Source organism: Bufo bufo, chromosome 4 (assembly GCF_905171765.1).
Source record: "Bufo bufo chromosome 4, aBufBuf1.1, whole genome shotgun sequence".
NCBI classification, from domain to species: domain Eukaryota; kingdom Metazoa; phylum Chordata; class Amphibia; order Anura; family Bufonidae; genus Bufo; species Bufo bufo.
The window spans coordinates 365,592,167-365,618,376 of record NC_053392.1 but is presented as its reverse complement, the minus strand read 5'-3'; the positions used below and the strand labels follow the sequence as shown (position 1 = coordinate 365,618,376).

At 43.7% G+C, this 26,210-nt stretch overlaps 1 protein-coding gene across 1 annotated transcript in view; it reads right to left on the bottom strand.

The window, feature by feature from the left end:
* The window catches only part of SOGA3 (SOGA family member 3), an 80,272-nt gene that overhangs the window by 16,766 nt on the left and 37,296 nt on the right, over positions 1-26,210 (bottom strand). Inside the window, exons 5-6 of the mRNA XM_040429114.1 lie at positions 17,650-18,825; positions 8,118-8,401 (exon numbers count right to left, since the gene is read on the bottom strand). Coding sequence (XP_040285048.1) covers positions 8,291-8,401; positions 17,650-18,825 — 1,287 coding nt within the window. The 3' untranslated portion in view covers positions 8,118-8,290. The remainder of the gene's footprint in view (positions 1-8,117; positions 8,402-17,649; positions 18,826-26,210) is intronic.

Genomic DNA, 26,210 nt, shown 5'->3' with positions numbered 1-26,210 from the left:
CTTCAGACATACTCCCTGCAGCCCTCCTGAAATAACTTATCCAAGTCATGTCTCAAGGCCTGTTTAGAAGGTCAAACATTGGCTTATAGGATAGCTACCTTACATCTGGTGGTATTAAATGCAGAGCTTGCTAGGAGCTTATCTGTATAGAATAAATCAAGGCAACTGGACTTACTGTAGATTTCTGAGTGACTGTACAAGAATTCTATGGAAACAAATATGTAACAGAATCAACATCTGGTAATTATACCCAGCATGGGTGATTCAGTTACATATTTATTCCCAGAGAATTCTTGTACAGTCACTCAGAATTGAGAAAGCTCATTGGAAGAACGAGTGAAACGTTTTCAAGAAATCTACAGTAAGTCCAGTTGCCTTGATTTATTCTTTACAGATATACCATGACCTGGATAAATGAGAACCTTCACAGACATATTGCTAGGAGCTTATTTAAATGTCTTTTATAATTTACAATAGCTCATATTGTCTAGGGGGCGATCAGCAAAGAAATTAAAATGGTACGCTACAGGATTCCTTCACATGGAATATGTCCTAAAGACAGTAGGATGGCCTGAGTTAGAATGCAAAGAAGAGAGTAGGACATGTGTGGAAGCTCATTCTCTGCTTTATCAGCCCTGTAAAACACTATGGGGAGGATCATTTAAGACCAGCATTTTAGATGCCGGTCTTAATAACGCCTGTATCAAACAATGGATCCGTCAAAGTTATAAAGTGGCACCGGCCTCTACATAACTTTGGCACATCCAACCCCGATCTAAATGTAAGAAACTTCCTTGCGGTCTCACATTTAGGGTCCATTCACACATCCGTATGTGTTTTGCGGATCCACGGATCCGCAAAACACAGACACCGGCAATGTGCATTCCACATTTTGCGGACCGCACATCGCCGGCACTATAATAGAATATGCCTAATCTTGTCCGCAATTGCGGACAATAATAGTACATGTTCTATTTTTTGGGGGAACGGAAATGCGGACCCGGAAGTGCGGATCCGCATTTCTGGATCCGGGCAGCACATCGTGCGGACCCATAGAAATGAATGGGTCCGCAATTCCGTTCCGCAAAATGTGGAAAAGAATTGCGGACATGTGAATGGACGTTTTAGGCGTAGAAAATTATGAATGAGACGGGCCTGCAGGCAAAGGTTACTTGCGCCGCAATCTGCACCAGAAATACACCTATTAAAGATCACAGCTATCATCAGTGCCTGCCCCGGAGCTCACCTCTCAACCATACTCACTGGAATGAAGGACCATACACACATGTTGGGAAGTGTTTGCTACTTTAAGTTACTCACAATACTGTACTTATTCCTTGAAATGTTTCTATTTATGATTGCGAACTTCCAATCGGTCCAAATACTGAAGTTCCTCATCACTGGAAACCCTCGTCATACTACGGGAGGACACATCCCCTTCCTCATGCTTGATGACATTTGCCCATGAGCCCCCAACAGTGTTATACCCAGAATCAATAACTATGAACATTTATCAACTATCCAATTACAATATGAATAAAGCCATACAAAACATAAAGTGATCAAAAAATGCATTAAAAAAGCTTGCTTCATTTAACCCTTTTGGTTGTAATGCCTCCAGTCTCATATAGTAATTGGATGTTTGACAAACATGTATAGTTATTTATTCAGGGTATGACACCTTTGTGGGCCCACTTCATCCTGCATGAGGAAGGGAGGGTGTCCTGTTGAAACGTCACATGGTGAGGGTTTCCAGTGAAGAGGAAATTCTGTGTTTGTACTGATTGGAATTTGTCTAGTTTGCAAAAATAAATTGAAAAATTTGTGAGAAGCTTAAAGGGGTTCTCTGGGAATTAAGAAAATGAAAATACTTAAATATTACTTTATTATAAATATATTCCCAAATACCTTTCATTAGTTATAATGGCTCAGGGGATCATCAGGGGAAACAAAATGGCTGCCATCCTATTAGTACACAAAAAACCTGTCCTAATCACACAGCCGGACAAGTTACTTCACAACACTGAGGTAAAGAACTGCCTCATCCTCCTCTCTGCTCTACTTGTCAGGAATTATGATCCTGAATACAGATGATAAGATTTTCAGCTGAATCACTGTAGGAATGGAGTTCATGAGGAGACATGAAGTACAGAGAGGAGGTGGGGATGTGGATAATGAGCAGCAGCACTTGTATGCAGCCTCCATACCACAGTCTGTCCTGTCTATCCTCTCCGTACTTCATATCTCCTCATGAACTCCATTCCTACAGAGATTCAGATGAAGATCTTATCAGCTATATTCAGGATCATAAACCCTGACAAGTAAAGCAGACAGGAGGCTGAGGCAGCTGGAAAAAAAAATCCTAATGGGGTGTAATCAGAAAAAACAAACTATTTCGTATGGTGTCTGCTGAGTTTATCAGCGGGCGCCCACTTTAAAGACCTGCCCTGTGCTGTATATGCTGTAGGAAGGGGTTAATCATCCAGCCATGAAAGGAAGCTATACATTTTTCAAGGATATGGCCATGAGGCATAACAAGTATAGAATTCTCATTTCCACTGTTTATACAATGTGATTGACCCTCACCATCAGAGGAAAAAATCTTTCCTTTTATGGCAGACAGGCTGAAGTCTTACTGATATTGTTACCTTCCTCTACAGTTTACCCCCACCCCATCCCTATTCGGTAAAATTTACCTGTTACCTTCATTTTCCAGGTCAGTACGATTACAAAAATACTACGCTTGTACAGTTTTTCTTGCGTTTTAATTGAAAAAATGTAAAAGTTTGTAAAAAATATTTTTTTGCGGGGCAATCTGTATTTTTCAGTGATACCATTTTGAAGTGCGTGTAACTTTTTGATCACATTTCAGTATTTTTTTTTCAGCAGGTAAAGTGACAAAAAATATGGGATAAATTATTTTATATTTTAATAGTATGGGCATTTTTGGACGTGGGAATGCCTATGAAGTTTTTTTTTCAATTATTTATTTAGATTTTAGCGAAAGGGGGGATTTGATTTTGTGCATCTCTGTAATGAGAAGGGGTGTGGTCTAATGACATCAACACCCTATATTAGGTGTGCATAATTATTAGGCAACTTCCTTTCCTTTGGCAAAATGGGTCAAAAGAAGGACTTGACAGGCTCAGAAAAGTCAAAAATAGTGAGATATCTTGCAGAGGGATGCAGCACTCTTAAAATTCCAAAGCTTCTGAAGCGTGATCATCGAACAATCAAGCGTTTCATTCAAAATAGTCAACAGGGTCGCAAGAAGCGTGTGGAAAAACCAAGGCGCAAAATAACTGCCCATGAACTGAGAAAAGTCAAGCGTGCAGCTGCTAAGATGCCACTTGCCACCAGTTTGGCCATATTTCAGAGCTGCAACATCACTGGAGTGCCCAAAAGCATCATGGCCAAGGTAAGAAAGGCTGAAAGACGACCACCACTGAACAAGACACACAAGCTGAAACGTCAAGACTGGGCCAAGAAATATCTCAAGACTGATTTTTCTAAGGTTTTATGGACTGATGAAATGAGAGTGAGTCTTGATGGGCCAGATGGATGGGCCCGTGGCTGGATTGGTAAAGGCAGAGAGCTCCAGTCCGACTCAGACGACAGCAAGGTGGAGTACTGGTTTGGGCTGGTATCATCAAAGATGAGCTTGTGGGGCCTTTTCGGGTTGAGGATGGAGTCAAGCTCAACTCCCAGTCCTACTGCCAGTTTCTGGAAGACACCTTCTTCAAGCAGTGGTACAGGAAGAAGTCTGCATCCTTCAAGAAAAACATGATTTTCATGCAGGACAATGCTCCATCACACGCGTCCAAGTACTCCACAGCGTGGCTGGCAAGAAAGGGTATAAAAGAAGAAAATCTAATGACATGGCCTCCTTGTTCACCTGATCTGAACCCCATTGAGAACCTGTGGTCCATCATCAAATGTGAGATTTACAAGGAGGGAAAACAGTACACCTCTCTGAACAGTGTCTGGGAGGCTGTGGTTGCTGCTGCACGCAATGTTGATGGTGAACAGATCAAAACACTGACAGAATCCATGGATGGCAGGCTTTTGAGTGTCCTTGCAAAGAAAGGTGGCTATATTGGTCACTGATTTGTTTTTGTTTTGTTTTTGAATGTCAGAAATGTATATTTGTGAATGTTGAGATGTTATATTGGTTTCACTGGTAAAAATTAATAATTGAAATGGGTATATATTTGTTTTTTGTTAAGTTGCCTAATATTATGCACAGTAATAGTCACCTGCACACACAGATATCCCCCTAAAATAGCTAAAACTAAAAACAAACTAAAAACTACTTCCAAAAATATTCAGCTTTGATATTAATGAGTTTTTTGGGTTCATTGAGAACATGGTTGTTGTTCAATAATAAAATTAATCCTCAAAAATACAACTTGCCTAATAATTCTGCACTCCCTGTACAGCACTTCTATCTGGTGGCCTGTATTGGAATATTCAAGTCATGGGAATCAGAGCCTGCTGGTGGCTCCCATCTCATCCAGGGAAAGCTCTTACATGCGCAGGAGTGCGTGACTCTCACATCTCCACCGCTCGGATGCTGTGGTCGTTATGCTGAGACTCATACACAGCTCTTACATCGCGCTGTGTATGAGTCAGTACAGGCTTCTCATGGAAGCCTATACACTCAAAAGGCGGCTGGTTCCCGGGGCATGCGCAGTTGTATGTTGGTACTTGGGAAGGCCTGCAGCAGTCTCCTGCCTCAGGGAGGAAGACCCAAAACACTACAGGAGCCGTCACGTGACCGTGAAGACGATCATTTGAACCCCTGCGCTGCTGAGGGTAAGTATACCTCTAATATTCTTCCCTCCACAGGTAATTCTAGTGGCCTAAATTTAAAGTAGGGGCTGGAAAACTCCTTTAATAAGAAAAAACTGTAAATAGCAAAAATTACAACTTTCACGCTTGGAAGGAGAAATCTAACTAATTGTGTATAAATGTACTATAACGTCTGAGATGGCAGGTAACAGACGTGCGGCAGAGAAAAGGAGTACCCTTCCACTAGGGAGGAGTGGTGACCGCTAGCTCACCTGGCACTGGCACCTGGCTGCCCTGACGTCCCTAGGCGGGCTGCTAACCCGTACGCCGATCATGTGCCTCGTCCCTGGCTTACCCTGAAATAAGCCCTAGGTAGTGAATAGGGCGGCGGGAGCACTAGTCCTCATCACTGACACCTAGGGTAACAACAGGGAACGGACAAACAACACAAACACCACAAACAATCCCCGAAGGTAGACAGGAGTGAACCAGAGATCCAACAGCTCCAGTTCCAACAGCTCCACAGCAATAGTTGTCCACCTGAGGTCAGAATAGAAGATCTGGAAGGAAGGTCTACAGTATATCTGGCAACAAGGGAAGAAGAAAGGGAGAATATATAGTAGCTGGGGGTGGCTGACAGAGAACAGCTGAAATGAAAAGCTACAGATTCCTAAATGGGACAAAAAGGATCGCAAACCTAAGCAGGAAAACCTGGACCGGAATCCATTCCCACCACTAGGTTATGGAGTGATCTCTTGAAATCGAGCGAGTAGCCACCGCTGCAATCTTCTGACCCCAGGCACAACAGGATCAGCGATAGGTAGTGACACCCTCGTGACATATACTACCTGTCCTATTCTGCTGCATAACTAAATAAAGTAGCTGTCTAGGACTATAGTAAGGGCTCATGCACATGACTGTTACCTGTTTTGAGGTCCGCAAATTGGCTGTGTGCGTTCCGCATTTTATGGAGCGGAACGTTCAGGCCATAATAGAACAGTCTTATCCTTGTCAGTAATGTGAGTGCTACGGTACGAACATATAGATGCGGACAGCACGCAGTGTGCTGTCTGCTTTTTTTGGGCCCTATTCAAGTGAATGGGTCCGCATCCGACACCCAAAAAAATGTGGATTGGATGTGGACAAAAAATACATTTGTGTGCATGAAACCTAAGGATGAATTCTCCTAAAGAATACCTAAACCAGCAGCAGTTAATGGTATATAGGTACAACTGAAATGTGGATTTATTCACCATAGGTGGGCCATGTTTCTTCTCCGCACTGAGCCTTTCCTGAAGAATAACTGTTATTTTACTACCAAATGATCCATGTATAGTATACTCCTACAGAGGTCAATAGGTACTCTATATGGCTCTGTACAGTATGGAGCTGTAGTACACACCTTAGTTATGAAAACCTGAGAAAGCCATTAATTCCCATTTGGAAGATAAAGCTATTCCATATAGCTATCTGCCTCCGTCACTTCATTAGCAGCTGGAAACCTTTCTAGTACTACAGCAAAGAGCAACATTTTCTTGCCATTTCCATTTTGCATTAATTTACTGAGGAATTTCTTTTAAGGCTTGTTTCATAACTGGGTCTAAAGTTCAGGGTGTGTCACTCAGTAAATGTGATGTGATTCCAAAAACTTAACAGATGTGGCCCAGAAGTGTGCACATGACTCACCCTCCGAAGAGCAGAAAAGATGTAGTCCTAAGTCGACCATATGTTATATACATGCAGAGCCATATATATATACATACAATGCCTAGGAAGGTTCATGTTTAGTGTGGAATAACACTCAATCATAGCAGATTTATGAAGCTTATTAAAAGAAGCCTCTGAGTAGATTTGATTTCTTATTCACTTGCTTAGCATAGCAGGCTTATTACCATGAATTCCTTCCTCCATATAGTCCCCCTGTCACATTAGGACCCTGTGCTCTAGTCCTGAAGACAAAAAAGACTACGAGCAAGGAGAGGTAAGTAAATGCCTTTTTTTTTTTGTCTGATCTGGTGTCCTGATGTAGGTGTCTGCTCTGGTATCTGATTTAGGGGTCTTATTTTATTGAAGGGGGGGGGGGGGGGGGAACGCATTAAAAGTTTGCATGGGACCCAGATCTTTCTAGCTACTGTATGCTCCTGTAGACTACCCAACATAAAATATATAATGTCCCCCTAGAGTAGCAGGGATGCTATCAATAGGCTCCAAGCTGTCTCCTACCACCATGCCATATCTAGCTGCCAGGACACAAATTGTATTGCCGCCTAAGCTAAAATATTTAAGAGGTATAGTTAACTCGTTGGTGGCCAGTGGGCCCTCTCCCCTCCCTCCCCCTCCTAATTAAAATCTCCCCCCCTATCATTGGTGGCAGCGGAGAGTACCGATCGGAGTCCCAGTTTAATCGCTGGGGCTCCGATCGGTAACCATGGCAACCAGGATGCTACTGCAGTCCCGGTTGCCATGGTTACTTAGCAATTTGTAGAAGCATTATACTTACCTGCGAGCTGCGATGTCTGCGTCCGGCCGGGAGCTCCTCCTACTGGTAAGTGACAGGTCATTAAGCAATGCGCGGCACAGACCTGTCACTTACCAGTAGGAGGAGCTCCCGGCCGGACGCAGACATCGCAGCTCGCAGGTAAGTATAATGCTTTTACAAATTGCTAAGTAACCATGGCAACCGGGACTGCAGTAGCATCCTGGTTGCCATGGTTACCGATCGGAGCCCCAGCGATTAAACTGGGACTCCGATCGGTACTCTCCGCTGCCACCAATGATAGGGGGGGAGATTTTAATTAGGAGGGGGAGGGAGGGGAGAGGGCCCACTGGCCACCAACGAGTTAACTACAGGGGAGGGAGGGGGGCCGGCCGCACTGGCCACCAACGAGTTAACTACAGGGGAGGGAGGGGGGGCCCACTGGCCACCAACGAGTTAACTACAGGGGAGGGAGGGGGGCCGGCCGCACTGGCCACCAACGAGTTAACTACAGGGGAGGGAGGGGGGGGGGGCCTCTGGACACCAACGAGTTAACTACAGGGGAGGGAGGGGGGCCGGCCGCACTGGCCACCAACGAGTTAACTACAGGGGAGGGAGGGGGGCCGTATGCATGACCCTTTCCCACAAAGTCACACCTACTGCCCACTAGGCAACTCCACCTTGTTGAGCATGGAGGAAAAAGTGTGTAATAAATGTGGTGTGCTTGGAATGTAGCTAAATAATCTGCCCCATAGTACTTTTATATAGTTTATTATGAAGTATATTTATACATATTTGCAGCAAAAGGTGAACTAGGCATCACTGATGGCATAAGTTCCTGAGCACTTACTTTTAGTAGCTGCCAGTAGTCTGATGGTTTTCTATATACAAGTATGCGGTCTTCAGTGTTTTCTTTGGTGCAGAAACAATATTTCTTTTACTTCTTATCTTGGTGAGTGGACAAAACAAGCAAAACTGAAAAAAAATAACTACACAAAACAAAAATGAAGATGGCGGAAAAGGTTACAGGACAAAAAAGAGGGTGAAAAGGAAGACGAGCTTAAATATAGTTGTGTAGGAAAGAGAAGAAAATAATACTAGGATGAGGATAAGTAAAATAATAGGCTGGAACATCTGGGAAGGCAAATACAAAGACAGAAAGAGTTATTCACTCACAGCGCTGCCAGCATGAAAAAGCAACAGACTGCACCTCAACCAAGAACACACAGACATTTCACAGGATGTTTTATAATCTGCAAGATAATTCCTTGAATAGTTTCCTGAGCAGAGCAGAGGAAATATAAAACAGGTCACATCATTATTTAAAGAAAGACTTCCAGAGGTTTTATATAAAGTACATAAAACATGAAAATGTTATTTTTTTGCCAGGTTGCTTGCTGTCCCTAAATTTACAAGAAGAACTAACCAGAGTACAGGCAAGACGTAAGGTCCTAGGGGAAGAACAGCTGCAGGCATTAGGCCTATAACTTCAAGCTTGGACAACTTGCCAAAGAAGGAAGCTAGAAACATTTTCTTCTTTCAGTATAACATTTACCTAATCCATTTATGTTTACTACAGTGCCCTATCTCATACCCATATTCCCTAATAAATGGCAAATACATGGCTTTTGTCAGGATTTGGAGATGCTCTAGAAGCAGGCTCTGGATTTTCTGTCTTTTCCGTCAGACAGGGAGCTGACGGGCTCCTTATCTCTGACATTATAAACACTCATTATAGCTCAGTTCTTATCTTAAAGATAAGAATGTGGCTTAAATAAGTGTTTATGTATGACCTCTTAGTAGTTTAGAGAAAGATTTATTAGATGACCGGCACAACGTGAAAGTGAAAGTACCAGTCACACAGTTAGAAAAACAGCTAAAGGGGTTGTCTCACTTTGGCAAATGGCATTTATTATGTAGAAGAAGTTAATACAAGCCACTTTCTAATGTATTGTTATTATCTATATTGTTTTTTTTGCTGGCTGGATTCATTTTTCTAGCACATTATAAACTGTTCATTTCCATGGTTACGACCACCCTGCAATCCATCAGTGGTGGTCGTGCTTGCCCACTATAGTAACAAGCAGTAGCCTATGTGCAGTGTCATGGTCCTGGCCACCAGAGATGCTAGCGCTTTTTCCTATAGTGTGCAAGAACGACCACTACTACTGGATTTCAAGGTGGTCGTAACCATGGAAACACGCAGTGTATAATGTAATGGAAAAATGAATCCAGCCAGCAAAGGAAGCAATATGGACAATCACAATACATTAGTAAGTACCTTGTATTAACTTCCGCTACATAATAAATGTTATTTTCTGAAGCGAGACAACCCCTTTAACCCTTTGTGACAGAATTTATAATTATTTTTAATAAAGGCAAATTGAAAATAAGATTTTTAGCCAAAAATGAGTAAAGTGCAATCATAAACAAAAATTTCCTCCAAAGTGTACATAGCCTTTAAGTCTTCAACATTGTAGATGCAAAAAAAGTTACTATGTGTGTAACAAGCAGTCATGGCTCCAGCTTCATACACAAAACAGCAACGTCCTGTGTCTCAGAGAATTTATACCTGACATTAAAGAGAACCTGTCACCAAAAATGTATTGTAATCTGAAGGCGCCATGTTATACAGCAGGAGGAGCTGAGCAGTTTTATATAATTTTTTATGGGAAAAGATTCAGTAAAACTTGTAATTTTTACATTTATATCTACGGACCTGTGAACAGCTATTGGTACAGGGGACAGGTGTTATAAGTGATTGACAGCTACCTCTGTATGCTCACTTATACACACAATGCTATCAATCACTGATAACACTTCCTTCCTGTACCGATAGCTGTTCACAGGAGGTGAAAAAAGCTAAGCTATAAATGTATGAATCATACGGTTTACTGAATCTTTTGCAACAAAACTATATATTAACCCTTAGGATACAGGAGGTTTTTGCGTTTTTGTGTTTTCAATTTTCTTCCCTATCTTCCTTGAGCCATAACTTTTTTACTTTTCTGTTCACATTAGGGCTGCAGTAAACGATTATTTCAGTAATCGAGTATTCAATCGATTATTTTTTACGATTAATCGAGTAATCTAATAAGAAAAAAATAATTAATAGACTGTTTTCCTTTATAAAAACTCATCAGACTCCCTGCCATTAGTCCCCAACACCCTTCAGCTCCACTATCCCCCAGTGCCATCAGGTCAGTTCCCCCAGTGCCATCAGCTCTCTCCCACCAAGTGTCCTCAGCTCTCTCCCACCAAGTGTCATCAGCCCTCCCCACCCAGTGCCTTTAGCTGTCCCCACCCCAGTGCCATCAGCTCTCCTTCACCCCAGTGCCATCAGCTCTCCTTCACCCCAGTGCCATCAGCTCTCCCCCACCCTAGTGCCATCAGCTCCACTCCCCCAGTGCCATCAGCTCTCCCCCTTGTGCCATCAGCTCTCCCCCCTTGTGCCATCAGCTCTGCCCCTTGTGCCATCACTCCCCTCCCTTGTGCCATCACCTTTACTCCCCCAGTGCCATCATCTCTCACCCCTTGTGCCATCATCTCTAACCCCCTTGTGCCATCATCTCTAACCCCCTTGTGCCATCATCTCTAACCCCCTTGTGCCATCAGCACTCCCCCCTTGTGCCATCATCTGTCCCCCCTTGTGCCATCAGCTTTACTCCCCCAGTGCCATTATCTCTCCCCCATTGTGCCATCATCTGTCCCCCCTTGTGCTATCAGCTTTACTCCCCCAGTGCCATCTCTCCCCCCTTGTGCCATCAGCTTTACTCCCCCAGTGCCATCATCTCTCCCCCTTGTGCCATCACCTCTCCCGCCACTGTGCCATCAGCTCTCCCCCCATTGTGCCATCAGCTCTCCCCATTGTGCCATCAGCTCTCCACCCATTGTGCCATAATCTCTGCTGCCATGCTCCTCCTGACACCCGGATTGCACAGTGTCATTGGTTACTATGACGCTGTGCACTCCAGGCGCCCGGCCTTAGTCGCACCCCCACCCCCTCGGTTTCACAAACTTACCTTTCCAGCAGGGGTGCTGCGGAGACTCCATCGTTCCGCGCTGCTCTGCGCCTGACGTCACACAGTGCGTCAGGTCACGGCGTGCGTACGTCAGGAGGTCAGAGCAGCGCGGGACCATGGACGTGCTGTGAAGTGTCCGGAGGCCCCCTGCTGGAAAGGTGAGTATTCCAAGCTCAGCGGGAGACCACGGAGCGGGAGTAATAGCAAGCGCTTCACTCCCGCTCCGTGGTCACATGACACAAACGAATCTTCGATGCAAAAAATTTGCATAGAGGATTTTTTTGTGTCGAATTACTCGATTTAATCGAGTAATCGTTTCAGCCCTTGTTCACATAGCTGTATGAGGGCTTATTTTTTGCAGGAAAAGTACTTTCTAATGCAACCATTTAATATGGCATACAATGTAGTGGGAAGTAAGAAAAAAATTCCAAATGGGGGGAGGATTGGAAAAAAAAACGAAATTCCTCCAACGTTTTACGGGTCTTGTTCCCACATTGTTCCGTTTGCAGCAAAACGGACCTGTGTCCTACATTCTCTGGGTCAGTAAGATTACAAGGATACAACATATTATGTATAGGTTTTTATGTCTAAATAATGTAAAAATAAATTTAAACTTTGAGAATTTTTTTTTTTTACATTACCATATTCTTTCTGACCTCGATAACTTTTTTAAAGTTTTATCTACTGAGCTGTGTGGTGTTCATTTTTTGCGGGACAATCTGTAGTTTTTTATGATACCATTTTGGAGTGTGTGTAACTTTTTTATCACATTTTTTGGGTAAGAGAAGCAATGAAAAAATGGCAAATTGGCCATTTTGACCCTTTTTTCCATTACGCCATTCGCCGTATTGGAAAAATATTTTTATATTTTAATAGTATGAGCATTTTCGGTCGCGGTGATACCCATGATGTTTATATTTTTTGTTATTTATGCACTTATTTTTTTATTCTATGGAAAGGGGGGTGATTTAAACTTTTATATTTTTTAAATTTTTTATATATTTGTTAATATATATATATTTTTTTACTTTTTTGTTTATTTTGAAGCTCGTATTTGAGCCTAAAAAATAAAAAAAAATTAAATTCTCTTTTACATCCATTTATTGTTCAGAATTGCTCATTTGTTATGTTGGCCTGCCACCTGCTGGCCAAAATAAGAATTGCAGCTTCAAGACCCTTGGTCTCTTCAGCGAGACCTAGGGTATTGAAATCAATTAATCTTCATTGGCCGCAGAGGAGCATCCAGGTTTTTCACCCTTTAGATGCCGTGATCTGACTTGATCATGGCATCCAAAGGCTTTAATGAAACAGCGGAGACCCGCCGGCCATGACACCCGCTACACGGGCAAGCAAGCGCCATGTTTGCAGATCGCTTCAGTGACTTACATGTACAGCGCTGGTAGCGAAGGGGTCAATCTGCTCAGCTTCTCTTGCTCTATAACATGCTGCTTTCTGATTAAATTACATTTTGTGGTGATAGGTCATCTCTAAGAAGTGAAGGGACATGAACGTACAATTGTGCTCTGTGGTCTTCAGACAAAGGACAAGAATTCTAAAGTTAATAAAGAAGCTCACACTTAAAAATTTTACAGCTAATCTTTTTACATAAACTACAAATTAACCTTGGGGGACATTTATTAAGCTATTAACGCCACTATTGTGGCGTCAAAAAGCCGCAAATTATGGCGTATGCCATATTTGCACCATCATTTGTGACTCTTTGAGGTTTTCCCGAATGGTCAGGACTGAGCATGAGGAGTGTGGGAATTTACACAGCCCTCTGGATTTACTATAACATACGCCAGAAACTAGTTGGCTTAGGCCTCCTGCACACGACCGTATGGCTTTTTCAGTGTTTTGCGGTCCGTTTTTCACGGATCCGTTGTTCCGTTTTTTGTTTCTGTTCCGTTTTTCCGTTCCGTTTTTCCGTATGGCATATACAGTATACAGTAATTACATAGATAAAATTGGGCTGGGCATAACATTTTCAATAGATGGTTCCGCAAAAAACGGAATGGAAACGGAAGACATACGGATGCATTTCCGTATGTGTTTAGTTTTTTTTCGCAGACCCATTGACTTGAATGGAGCCACGGAACGTGATTTGCGGGCAATAATAGGACATGTTCTATCTTTAAACGGAAATACGGAAACGGACTGCATATGGAGTACATTCCGTTTTTTTTGCGGAACCATTGAAATTAATGGTTCCGTATACGAACCGTATACGGAACGCAAAAAACGGCCAGTAAACGGGGGGAAAAAACGGTTGTGTGCAGGAGGCCTTAGACTTGAGATTCTGGTGCACGGAGGGCCAGAGGCGCATCTTAACCCTTTCATGACTGGGCCCAAAAAAGGCCTGAATGTCCAGGCAACTTTTAGTGCTTTTGGGCGCGTGGTGGTTTAATGACCGTAGCTTTTTTATTTGTTTGACTACCAAAATAATTTTTTAGATTTTCTTTACTTGACACTTAGGAATATTTATTAGAATATTTTTTTAGAGGTTTTTTTTTCTTTTTTTAGGTTTAATTTGGAGGAAAACTGCTAATTATTATTAAAAAATCAATTATTGCAATAGGTTCCCTATTTTGTGACAATCATTTTCATATATAACATGTATAGGTTTGAGAGAACGGGCGACTTTGGTGACGGTTTCTGTTAGCGACTGCATTTTAAATTCTTTTTAATTTTTATTTTTTACTGTAATTATTTTTTACTAATATTTTTATTTATTTTTGGCACACAATATGTTCCCCAGGAGGTCATTAAAAGACCTCTGGAGGACATTTACTTTTTTTTTTTTTAACTTTTTTTTTCATTTTCCACTGTAACTGGGGCATCCACAGGAGCCCCAGTTACAGAGGAAAACAGCCCCCTTTGGGGGCATGACACACAGGCAGAGCTGATCAGGGTCTAGTTAGACTGCTCTCTGCTCCCGCCCCTGCTCCAGACACCCCCAGCGGTCACATGAACGGCGGGACTAACAGAGCCGCTTCCTGTTCCCTCCACCATGTGCTAGTTCAGAGCTCTCCTGCCGGCACAGAAGAAGGCAGAAACAGTAATAAACCGCTTCTGTCTTCTCCTCAGGGTCCCTGCTGTGTCTGTCAGCCGGGACCCGACCTGCTCCTGCTAAATTACAGGAGCAGGAGCTTTAATCCCAGCGCTTATTAGCGCTGGGATTAAAGCGCTGCCTGCACATGTATATACGTGCTATCTGCACAGGGCATGTGCAGATAGGCGTATATACACAATGGGCAGTCGGGAAGGGGTTAATACAGCGCACCAGAAAGTGTGTGTTCATAAGCCCTTAAGTACTATAATTCCCATCAAACATAAGGGGGGAGATTTATCAAGCCTGGTGTTCCCATATGCCAGTCTTGATCCCCCTTTATGTTTGATTTGGTGGGAATGTGGGAATTGTAGTACTTAAAGGGGTTATCCCATCTTAGACAATGGGGGCATATTGCTAGGATATGCCCCTATTGTCTGATAGGTGAGGGTCCTACCTCTGGGACCCGCACCTACAAGGAGAACGGAGCGGAGAAACTTGAGGAGGGCGCATGCGCAGCCGCCCTCCATTCATTTCTATGGAGCCGCCGAAAATAGCCGAGCGCTGGGGTCCTCCAGCCACAACTCTCCCCGGCTCCGTTCTCCTTGTAGGTGCAGGTCCCAGAGGTGGGACCCACACCTATCAGACAATGGGGGCATATCCTAGCGATATGCCCCCATTGTCTAAAATGGGATAACCCCTTTAAGGGCTTATAAACATGACCATATTCTGCATCTACAGTTAGGTCCATATACATTTGGACACTGACACAAATTTTGTTTTTATTACCTGTTTAATAAAACATATTCAAGTTATAGTTATATAACGGACATGGGCATAAAGTCCAGACTTTTAGCTTTCATTTGAGGGTATCCACATTAAAATTGGATGAAGGGTTTAGGAGTTTCAGCTCCTTTACATGTGGCCCCCTGTTTTTAAAGGGACCAAAAGTAACTGGACAAATGACTCAAAGGCTGTTTCATGGGCAGGTGTTGGCAATTCCTTCATTATTTCATTCTCAATTAAGCGCATAAAAGGCCTAGAGTTGATTTGAGGTGTGGTGCTTGCATTTTTAATATTTTACTGAGAAGTAAACATGTGGTCAAAGGAGCTCTCCATGCAGGTGAAACAAGCCATCCTTCATCTGGGAAAACAGAAAAAACCCATCCGGGAAATTGCTACACTATTAGGAGTGGCAAAATCTACAGTTTGGTACATCCTGAGAAAGCAAGAAAGCACTGGTGACCTCAACAATGCAAAAAGACCTGGACGCCCACGGAAGACAACAGTGGTGGATGATCGCAGAATAATTACCATGGTAAAGAGAAACCCCTTCACTACAGCCAACCAAGTGAACAACGCTCTCCAGGATATAGGCGTATCAATATCCAAATCTACCATAAAGAGAAGACTGCATGAAAGTACGTAAATACAGAGGGTTTACTGCACGGTGCAAGCCACTCATAGGCCTCAAGAATAAGAAGGCTAGATTGGACTAAAAAATACTTAAAAAACCAGCTCACTTTTGGAAGAACATTCTTTGGACAGATGAAACCAAGATCAACCTCTACCAGAATGATGGAAAGAAAAAAGTATGGCAAAGGCATGGTACAGCTCATGATCCAACGCATGCCACATCATCTGTAAAACACGGGGGAGGCAGTGTGATGGCTTGGGCATGCATGGCTGCCAGTGGCACTGGGTCCCTAGTGTTTATTGATGATGTGACACAGAACAGAAACAGCCGGATGAATTCTGGGGTTTTCAGAGACATACTGTGTGTTCAAATCCAGCCAAACTGATTGGTCGGCGTTTCATAATACAGATGGACAATGACCCAAAACATAAAGCCAAAGCAACCCATGAGTTTATTAAAGCAAAGAAGTGGAATATTCTTGAATGGCCAAGTCAGTCTCCTGATGTGAACCCAATAGAGCATTTAACTTGTTAAAGACTAAACTTCAGACAGTAAGGCCCACAAACAAACAGCAACTGAAAACCGCTACAGTAAAGGCCCGTCAGAGCATTAAAAAGGAGGAAACACAGTGTTTGGTGATGTCCATGAGTTCAAGATTTCAGGCAGTCATTGCCAACAAAGGGTTTTCAACCAAGTATTAGAAATTAACATTTTATTTACAATTATTTAATTTGTCCAATTACTTTTGAGCCCCTGAAATGAAGGGATTGGGTTTAAAAAATGCTTTAGTTCCTCACATTTTTATGCAATCATTTTGTTCAACCCACTGAATTAAAGCTGAAAGTCTGAACTTCAACTGCATCTTAATTGTTTTGTTCAAAATCCATTGTGGTAATGTAGAGAACAGAAATGAGAAAAATGTAGTCTCTGTCCAAATATATATGGAACTAACTGTACATCCAACCTGCATTTTATGCAGATACCACACGGACCCATTGATTGCTACGGGTCTGCAAAAAAAAAAAAAAAGAAACGGACAGCAAATGGATGTCATCCATGTGTTATCTGTGTAACATGTCCGTCCCACAAATTATAGAACATGTCCTATTCTTGTCCATAATGCGGATGAGAATAGTCTTTTCTAGTGATAGTAGTGAGAAAAATGCAAACGTAACGTTAGTCATAGGTTTGTCAGCTCTGAAACTATAATTATTTGTCATGGCATTTAATATGCAATGCTATATGAAAAATACAATGCTAGGACCTAAGTCTGCATCATTGTGTTGATAAGTTGAGTCAATTTTTTCTATATAAATGTATGCATATTTATAAGTATACAGTGACAGTTGTATTTTAATAAATTTGCCGTCTTACACACATGCTGCATTAGAATTAGGGATGAGCGAATCGACTTCGTATGAAACATCCAAAGTCAATTTGCATAAAACTTAAGTTAGAATACTGTACGGAGCGGGAGCTCCATACAGTATTAGAATGTATTGGCTCGGATGAGCCAAAGTTATTACTTTGCGAAGTCTAGTGAGACTTCGGGTAATAACTTCTAAAATGAATTTCTACTGTAAAAAAACTTTTACTGAACTCGGTTTTGGTTCCAAGTGGTACCTTGGAACCGAACCCAAGTTCAGTAGAAGGTTTTTTACAGTAGAAATTAATTTTTGAAATTATTACCCAAAGTCTCGAGAGACTTTGCGAAGTAATAACTTCGGCTCATCGGAGCCAATACATTCTAATAATGTACAGAGCGCTCGCTCCGTACAGTACTCTAACAAACTTCTATGCGAATCGACGTCGGATGTTTCATCCGAAGTCGATTCGCTCATTCCTAATTAGAATATACAATGTGTGCCTATAATATGTGATCATCAAACCATACCTGGCTAACTGAAAGAGGATCATCAGCGTTCCTGTCTTCCGAAGACTTTGGAACCTCAAGTCGATCAATAAAGGTTTGAAGTTCTTTTCTAAAAGCTTTCATCTGTGCATTGATACGGTTGAGTAGCTCATGTTCCCTTATCCTGCTTCCATCATCCTCCTCATCCATGAGTCCAAACAGATCACCATTGGCCACATAAATCCTTGCTTCGGTGATGATCGTGCTTGTATCTGATATAAGACGATCAATGGTCTTACCCAATCGTTCAGCTTCAGATCGAATATCTTTCATTTGTTGTCTCTCAGCAAAGTTCTTTTGCCAGACACTAGTGGAAGGATAGAATGATCTAGTAGGTGTAAGGCAGCGAATATTGCGAACCTCTTCTGAGTCACTTTCCCCACCAATAGGACCTTCTCTCTTTCTATGGGGAGGCCGGGAATCATCATCGCTTTCTTTTTTTCCTGCATCGCTTTCAGCATCACTGTCTCTGGGACTTCCTCGGATTCCTAAGTGAGAGGCCAGGTCATAGCGTTGCATGTTAGACATAAGAACTCTGTTCTCATATTGGAGCTGCATAACTTTCCCACTCAACTCATTGATCTGCAAACGTGCAGTTTTCAGCTCTTCTTGCAATGCTTCAGTCTTGACATTGTCAGTATGTCGAGAACTATCATGTGTACCTGATTTAAATTTATATTTGTTCATTTCTGCTGTTATACGTTTGTTCTGTTCTTCTAAGTCAGAGAGGTTTCGTCGTAAGAGTTCAGCTTCATCTTCCACCAACTGCAAATGTTGCCTCAACTCTGAGACAGATTCACTCTGCTCTCTTGGGACTGAGTTTGAAGCTCCAGAGTAATCATCACCTCTTAAGTCATCCAGTTCAGCTTTCAAACCTCGGTTTTCTACTTCCAACTCTACTATCTTTCTTCCAAGTATGTTAGCTTCTTCTTCAACCAGTCGAAGCCGGAGTTTCAGTTCAGCTTCTCTGGTTGTGGGTGGACCACTAGCCTCTCCTTTTGGTAATGGACTATCAAGGTCACCATAGAAGGACCTGTATTTCTGAAGTTCATGATCAAGTCTGTCTTTATCTTTGTCAATCTTAGCCATTTTCTTTCTCATCAGCATTGCTTCTTCTTTCACAAATTGTAATTGACATTTTAAATCTTCATTGTCCTCCTTATCACAAAAAGAAACAAAAAAAAATTACAATGGTGAACAAAGCTCAATTCATATTCTATATAGACAGTCTACAGCTGCATTTACTAATAAACTGTAAAATGGTGCTCAATGATGACCCACACTTTATCGCATACGTCACATTATAGCATATGTCTACGCGTATCTACAAAATTCAAAATATATGGGGAATCGAGAGGGTTGTTGGCATATGAAGGCACCTAAGCCCTCACATTGACCTTCAATGGCTGAGAGTGGTCACATGAAGTTTCCTTCCACTTGCTCAGGCAAACTTTTGAGTAATCACTTACCATTTAGTGAGTGCAGGTGTGGGGTGCACCCACTATCTCCCCTTTAACATGCTATTTTAGAGATGCCGTTACTGAATTTACAGATTCACAATTACCATGACCATGACAAACTGTCATTCATGTGCATATATATACGTATGTACTTGCTTGAATGGAGACTTTATTCCACACAACCTTCCTATAGAAACCATGACTTTATAGGAAACGAGCGGGTAAGTGTTATTATGGGAACATATGCACAGAAGAACTATCAATAATTCACAGATACTATAAAGTGTTTTTTTTATTTTACCTAATTTAGAGCAGTTGTACCCAAAATGCTCTTATCACTTTGTGTGTCAATGATGGGTGTTAATAAGACTCTATAACACAGGAGAAGAGAGAATGGTTTCCTACGATAAAAGTGCACACAGGGTCATTTTTTTGGGTAGTGTGCATCATGGTTCAAACCCAATGAAAAAATGACTTAAAGGGATTGCCCAGTCTTTATTAAGTGATAGCATATCCTAGGATAAGACATCACTAGCTGATTGATAGGAATCCGACATCAAGGACAACCGCCGAACAGCAGTTTGGGTGCAGCTCCGCTGCTGTAAGTTGACGCTGGAACTACACAACTTTGTCAACTGCTGCTACCATTAAAGTCAATGGAGGAGGCACTGTAGTAACAACCTCCCTCCACAACAAGGTTGATGGTGTTGTGTAGTTTATGGGAGCAGTGCTGTAGTAAGGAGCTCCCTCCACTACAAGGTTGATGGTGCTGTGTAGTTTATGGGAGCAATGCTGTAGTAAGGAGCTCCCTCCACTACAAGGTTGACGGTGCTGTGTAGTTTATGGGAACAGTGCTGTAGTAAGGAGCTCCCTCCACTACAAGGTAGACAGTGTTGTGTAGTTTATGGGAGCAGTGCTGTAGTAAGGAGCTCCCTCCACTACAAGGTAGACGGTGTTGTGTAGTTTATGGGAGCAGTGCTGTAGTAAGGAGCTCCCTCCACTACAAGGTAGACAGTGTTGTGTAGTTTATGGGAGCAGTGCTGTAGTAAGGAGCTCCCTCCACTACAAGGTAGACGGTGTTGTGTAGTTTATGGGAGCAGTGCTGTAGTAAGGAGCTCCCTCCACTACAAGGTTGATGGTGTTGTGTAGTTTATGGGAGCAATGCTGTAGTAAGGAGCTCCCTCCACTACAAGGTTGATGGTGTTGTGTAGTTTATGGGAGCAGTGCTGTAGTAAGGAGCTCCCTCCACTACAAGGTTGACGGTGCTGTGTAGTTTATGGGAGCAGTGCTGTAGTAAGGAGCTCCCTCCACTACAAGGTAGACGGTGTTGTGTAGTTTATGGGAGCAGTGCTGTAGTAAGGAGCTCCCTCCACTACAAGGTTGACGGTGCTGTGTAGTTTATGTGAGCAATGCTGTAGTAAGGAGCTCCCTCCACTACAAGGTTGACGGTGCTGTGTAGTTTATGGGAGCAGTGCTGTAGTAAGGAGCTCCCTCCACTACAAGGTTGACGGTGCTGTGTAGTTTATGTGAGCAGTGCTGTAGTAAGGAGCTCCCTCCACTACAAGGTTGATGGTGTTGTGTAGTTTATGGGAGCAATGCTGTAGTAAGGAGCTCCCTCAACTACAAGGTTGATGGTGTTGTGTAGTTTATGGGAACAGTGCTGTAGTAAGGAGCTCCCTCCACTACAAGGTTGACGGTGCTGTGTAGTTTATGGGAGCAGTGCTGTAGTAAGGAGCTCCCTCCACTACAAGGTTGACGGTGCTGTGTAGTTTATGTGAGCAATGCTGTAGTAAGGAGCTCCCTCCACTACAAGGTTGACGGTGCTGTGTAGCTTATGGGAGTAGTGCTGTAGTAAGGAGCTCCCTCCACTACAAGGTTGACGGTGCTGTGTAGTTTATGTGAGCAGTGCTGTAGTAAGGAGCTCCCTCCACTACAAGGTTGACGGTGCTGTGTAGCTTATGGGAGCAATGCTGTAGTAAGGAGCTCCCTCCACTACAAGGTTGACGGTGCTGTGTAGTTTATGGGAGCAATGCTGTAGTAAGGAGCTCCCTCCACTACAAGGTAGACGGTGCTGTGTAGTTTATGGGAGCAGTGCTGTAGTAAGGAGCTCCCTCCACTACAAGGTAGACGGTGCTGTGTAGTTTATGGGAGCAGTGCTGTAGTAAGGAACTCCCTCCACTACAAGGTTGACGGTGCTGTGTAGTTTATGGGAGCAGTGCTGTAGTAAGGAGCTCCCTCCACTACAAGGTTGACGGTGCTGTGTAGTTTATGGGAGCAGTGCTGTAGTAAGGAGCTCCCTCCACTACAAGGTTGACGGTGCTGTGTAGTTTATGTGAGCAATGCTGTAGTAAGGAGCTCCCTCCACTACAAGGTTGACGGTGCTGTGTAGCTTATGGGAGTAGTGCTGTAGTAAGGAGCTCCCTCCACTACAAGGTTGACGGTGCTGTGTAGTTTATGTGAGCAGTGCTGTAGTAAGGAGCTCCCTCCACTACAAGGTTGACGGTGCTGTGTAGCTTATGGGAGCAATGCTGTAGTAAGGAGCTCCCTCCACTACAAGGTTGACGGTGCTGTGTAGTTTATGGGAGCAATGCTGTAGTAAGGAGCTCCCTCCACTACAAGGTAGACGGTGCTGTGTAGTTTATGGGAGCAGTGCTGTAGTAAGGAGCTCCCTCCACTACAAGGTAGACGGTGCTGTGTAGTTTATGGGAGCAGTGCTGTAGTAAGGAACTCCCTCCACTACAAGGTTGACGGTGCTGTGTAGTTTATGGGAGCAGTGCTGTAGTAAGGAGCTCCCTCCACTACAAGGTTGACGGTGCTGAGTAGTTTATGTGAGCAGTGCTGTAGTAAGGAACTCCCTCCACTACAAGGTTGACGGTGCTGTGTAGTTTATGTGAGCAGTGCTGTAGTAAGGAGCTCCCTCCACTACAAGGTTGACGGTGCTGTGTAGTTTATGTGAGCAGTGCTGTAGTAAGGAACTCCCTCCACTACAAGGTTGACGGTGCTGTGTAGTTTATGTGAGCAGTGCTGTAGTAAGGAGCTCCCTCCACTACAAGGTTGACGGTGCTGAGTAGTTTATGGGAGCAATGCTGTAGTAAGGAGCTCCCTCCACTACAAGGTTGACGGTGCTGTGTAGCTTATGGGAGCAGTGCTGTAGTAAGGAGCTCCCTCCACTACAAGGTTGACGGTGCTGTGTAGTTTATGGGAGCAATGCTGTAGTAAGGAGCTCCCTCCACTACAAGGTTGACGGTGCTGTGTAGTTTATGTGATCAGTGCTGTAGTAAGGAGCTCCCTCCACTACAAGGTTGATGGTGCTGTGTAGTTTATGGGAGTAGTGCTGTAGTAAGGAGCTCCCTCCACTACAAGGTTGACGGTGCTGTGTAGTTTATGGGAGCAGTGCTGTAGTAAGGAGCTCCCTCCACTACAAGGTTGACGGTGCTGTGTAGTTTATGGGAACAGTGCTGTAGTAAGGAGCTCCCTCCACTACAAGGTTGAGTGTGCTGTGTAGCTTAGGGGAGCAGTGCTGTAGTAATGAGCTCCCTCCACTACAAGGTTGATGGTGTTGTGTAGTTTATGGGAGTAGTGCTGTAGTAAGGAGCTCCCTCCACTACAAGGTTGACGGTGCTGTGTAGTTTATGGGAGCAGTGCTGTAGTAAGGAGCTCCCTCCACTACAAGGTTGACGGTGCTGTGTAGTTTATGGGAGCAGTGCTGTAGTAAGGAGCTCCCTCCACTACAAGGTTGACGGTGCTGTGTAGTTTATGGGAGCAGTGCTGTAGTAAGGAGCTCCCTCCACTACAAGGTTGACGGTGCTGTGTAGTTTATGTGAGCAGTGCTGTAGTAAGGAGCTCCCTCCACTACAAGGTTGACGGTGCTGTGTAGTTTATGTGAGTAGTGCTGTAGTAAGGAGCTCCCTCCACTACAAGGTTGACGGTGCTGTGTAGTTTATGTGAGCAATGCTGTAGTAAGGAGCTCCCTCCACTACAAGGTTGACGGTGCTGTGTAGTTTATGTGAGCAGTGCTGTAGTAAGGAGCTCCCTCCACTACAAGGTTGACGGTGCTGTGTAGTTTATGTGAGTAGTGCTGTAGTAAGGAGCTCCCTCCACTACAAGGTTGACGGTGCTGTGTAGTTTATGTGAGCAATGCTGTAGTAAGGAGCTCCCTCCACTACACGGTTGACGGTGCTGTGTAGTTTATGGGAACAGTGCTGTAGTAAGGAGCTCCCTCCACTACAAGGTTGATGGTGCTGTTTAGTTCCAACGTTGACTTCCATTGACAGAACTACACCCAAATAGCAAATCGCAGGGGTGTAGGGTCCATGATGATCTGCTAGTGATGGCCTGTACTGAGGATAAGCAGTAACTTAGTAAAGGTTGTACAACCTCTTTAAGACACTAATGATGTATCATTCTCATCAATCCATCTCTGTTCATATGAATTATTAGGAATGGCCACTATTAATGTAAGAGTTAGACAGAAAATTGGCTAAGTAAGAACAAATCAGCCTAGCTCGACCATTTATGGTTGCTTTATTGGAAATGTGTGGGTGCACAAAACATTACTCAGCTATATGAAAGGACTGGTGGAAGTTCCCTTGTCTTCCTTCCATCTTGCCCCTAGTTCTTGTCAATGTACATTATTAGCAGGTTAGCAAAGATGGAAGGGACTGACTCCAGGATCAAACTACACAAGGTTTGTTTGTAGGCTTTAACTATGGCTTGCACATGTATCTTCACATTGACACAGAAATTATTATACAGGGTGGGCCATTTATATGGATACACCTTAATAAAATGGGAATGGTTGGTGATATTAATTTCCTGTTTGTGGCACATTAGTATATGTGAGGGGGGAAACTTTTCAAGATGGGTGGTGACCATGGCGGCCATTTTAAAGTTGGCCATTTTGAATCCAACTTTTGTTTTTTCAATAGGAAGAGGGTCATGTGACACATCAAACTTATTGGGAATTTCACAAGAAAAACAATGGTGTGCTTGGTTTTAACGTAACTTTATTCTTTCATGAGTTATTTACAAGTTTCTGACCACTTATAAAATGTGTTCAATGTGCTGCCCATTGTATTGGATTGTCAATGCAACCCTCTTCTCCCACTCTTCACACACTGATAGCAACACCGCAGGAGAAATGCTAGCACAGGCTTCCAGTATCCGTAGTTTCAGGTGCTGCACATCTCGTATCATCTGAAGGCAATCGTCTATGCCAGGGGTCCTCAAACTACATGCATGCTCAGGGCCTGCGCACCTCTGCTCTCCTCCTCCTGCGCCCTGGCTCCCTCCCTCCGATGTCAGCTCTGCTCCGGCGGTACGTGACTGCTCACTGACGTCACTCGCCTGCTCCTCTCAGGCGACGCAGGTGACGCTGGCGCGTGACCTACAGTGAGTGAGTTAGCGCCGCCGCCCGCCCGCTGTCTGCTTCTCATATTACCGCCCGGAGCAGAGAGAAGAAGCCTCAGGCTCAGGGACAGCCTGGACAACTGTGGGTGCGTCAGTGTGGCACTTAACATTTTAATATTAACAATGGGGAGACAGTGTGTGGTGGGCATTTTTTACAATGGGGGGGGGGTGGGGGTGGGGGGGCCGATGCGGGGGACATGAAAATGGCGGGCACTTGTCTGTGGTGGACATGAAAATGGTGGCCACTTGTCTGTGGGGGACATGAAAATGGTGGCCACTGGGACAGTGGAAAAAAAACAAAAAACAAGCAGTTAGCTGGGTTGGCATGCTCTCATTTCATACTCAAAGAGACTTGGATAACAAAATGCCAGTCTGCCAACAGGTCAGTCAGTGACACTTGGATAATGAAATATCAGGGTGCCAGTCTGCATTTCAATAGGTCAGAATCTGACCTATTGAAATGCAGACTTGCAGCCTGATATTTCATTATCCAAGTCTCTTTGGGAAACAATTGAGAGCATGCCAATCCAGCCAACTGCCAGTTTTCTTTCCACGGGGCAACCATGATAATAAAATAGCATCCTACTTATATACGCATTTCCTTTTAGGCCCGTTATATAGGGAGAACCCCTTCCGTTATATAGGGAGAACCCCATCAGGGACTGATCTTGTCTTCATGGAAAAGACTGCAAGAGGTAAGTGTCCACGTGGGGGGGCAGAGGCCTGTAAGTGGGGGTTCTGGTTTGGAATGGCTATATAAGCAGGAAGATCCTATTTTAGTGTCATGGTTGTCCCATGGAAAGGATCTTCCTGCTTATATAGCCATTCCAAACCAGAACGTCAACTGAAGTGTAAAATAGATTACTGATTAAAGGGGTCTCCTTGATAGAAATACTAAGATTTGATAAGCGTTTCCTTTTCAGTGTTCGGATTTAGAACGTATCAATTTGGCCCGTTATATAGGGAGATATAACAGAACCCCATCAGGGACTAAGCTGGTCTGCATAGAAAAGCCTGCAAGAGATAACTGTCCACACTGCCCCCATTGTCCTATAGGTGCAGGTCCCACCGCTGGGACCCGCACTGATATAGAGAACAGAGCCCCGAAAGTGAAGGAGGGCGTACTGCGCATAAGCAGCCGCCGTCCATTCATTTCTATGGGGCTGCCGAAAATAGCCGAGCGCTGGCTCGGCTATTTCCGCCAGCTTCATAGAAATGAATGGGAGCATGGGCAGTGCATGCGCAGTACACTCCCATTCACTTTCGGGGCTCCGTTCTCTATATAGGTGCGGGTCACAGCAGTGGGACCTGCACCTAACGATATTCCCCTATTGTCCAAGATGGGAATACCCCTTTAAAAAATATAGTCCGGCCCTCCAATGGTCTGAGAGACAGTGAAGTGGCCCCCGGTTTAAAAAGTTTGAGGACCCCTGGTCTATGCTGTGAAGATACGAGATGTGCAGCACCTGAAACTACGGATACTGGAAGCCTGTGCTAGCATTTCTCCTGCGGTGTTGCTATCAGTGTGTGAAGAGTGGGAGAAAAGGGTTGCATTGACAATCCAACACAATGGGCAGCACATTGAACACATTTTATAAGTGGTCAGAAACTTGTAAATAACTCATGAAAGAATAAAGTTACGTTAAAACCAAGCACACCATTGTTTTTCTTGTG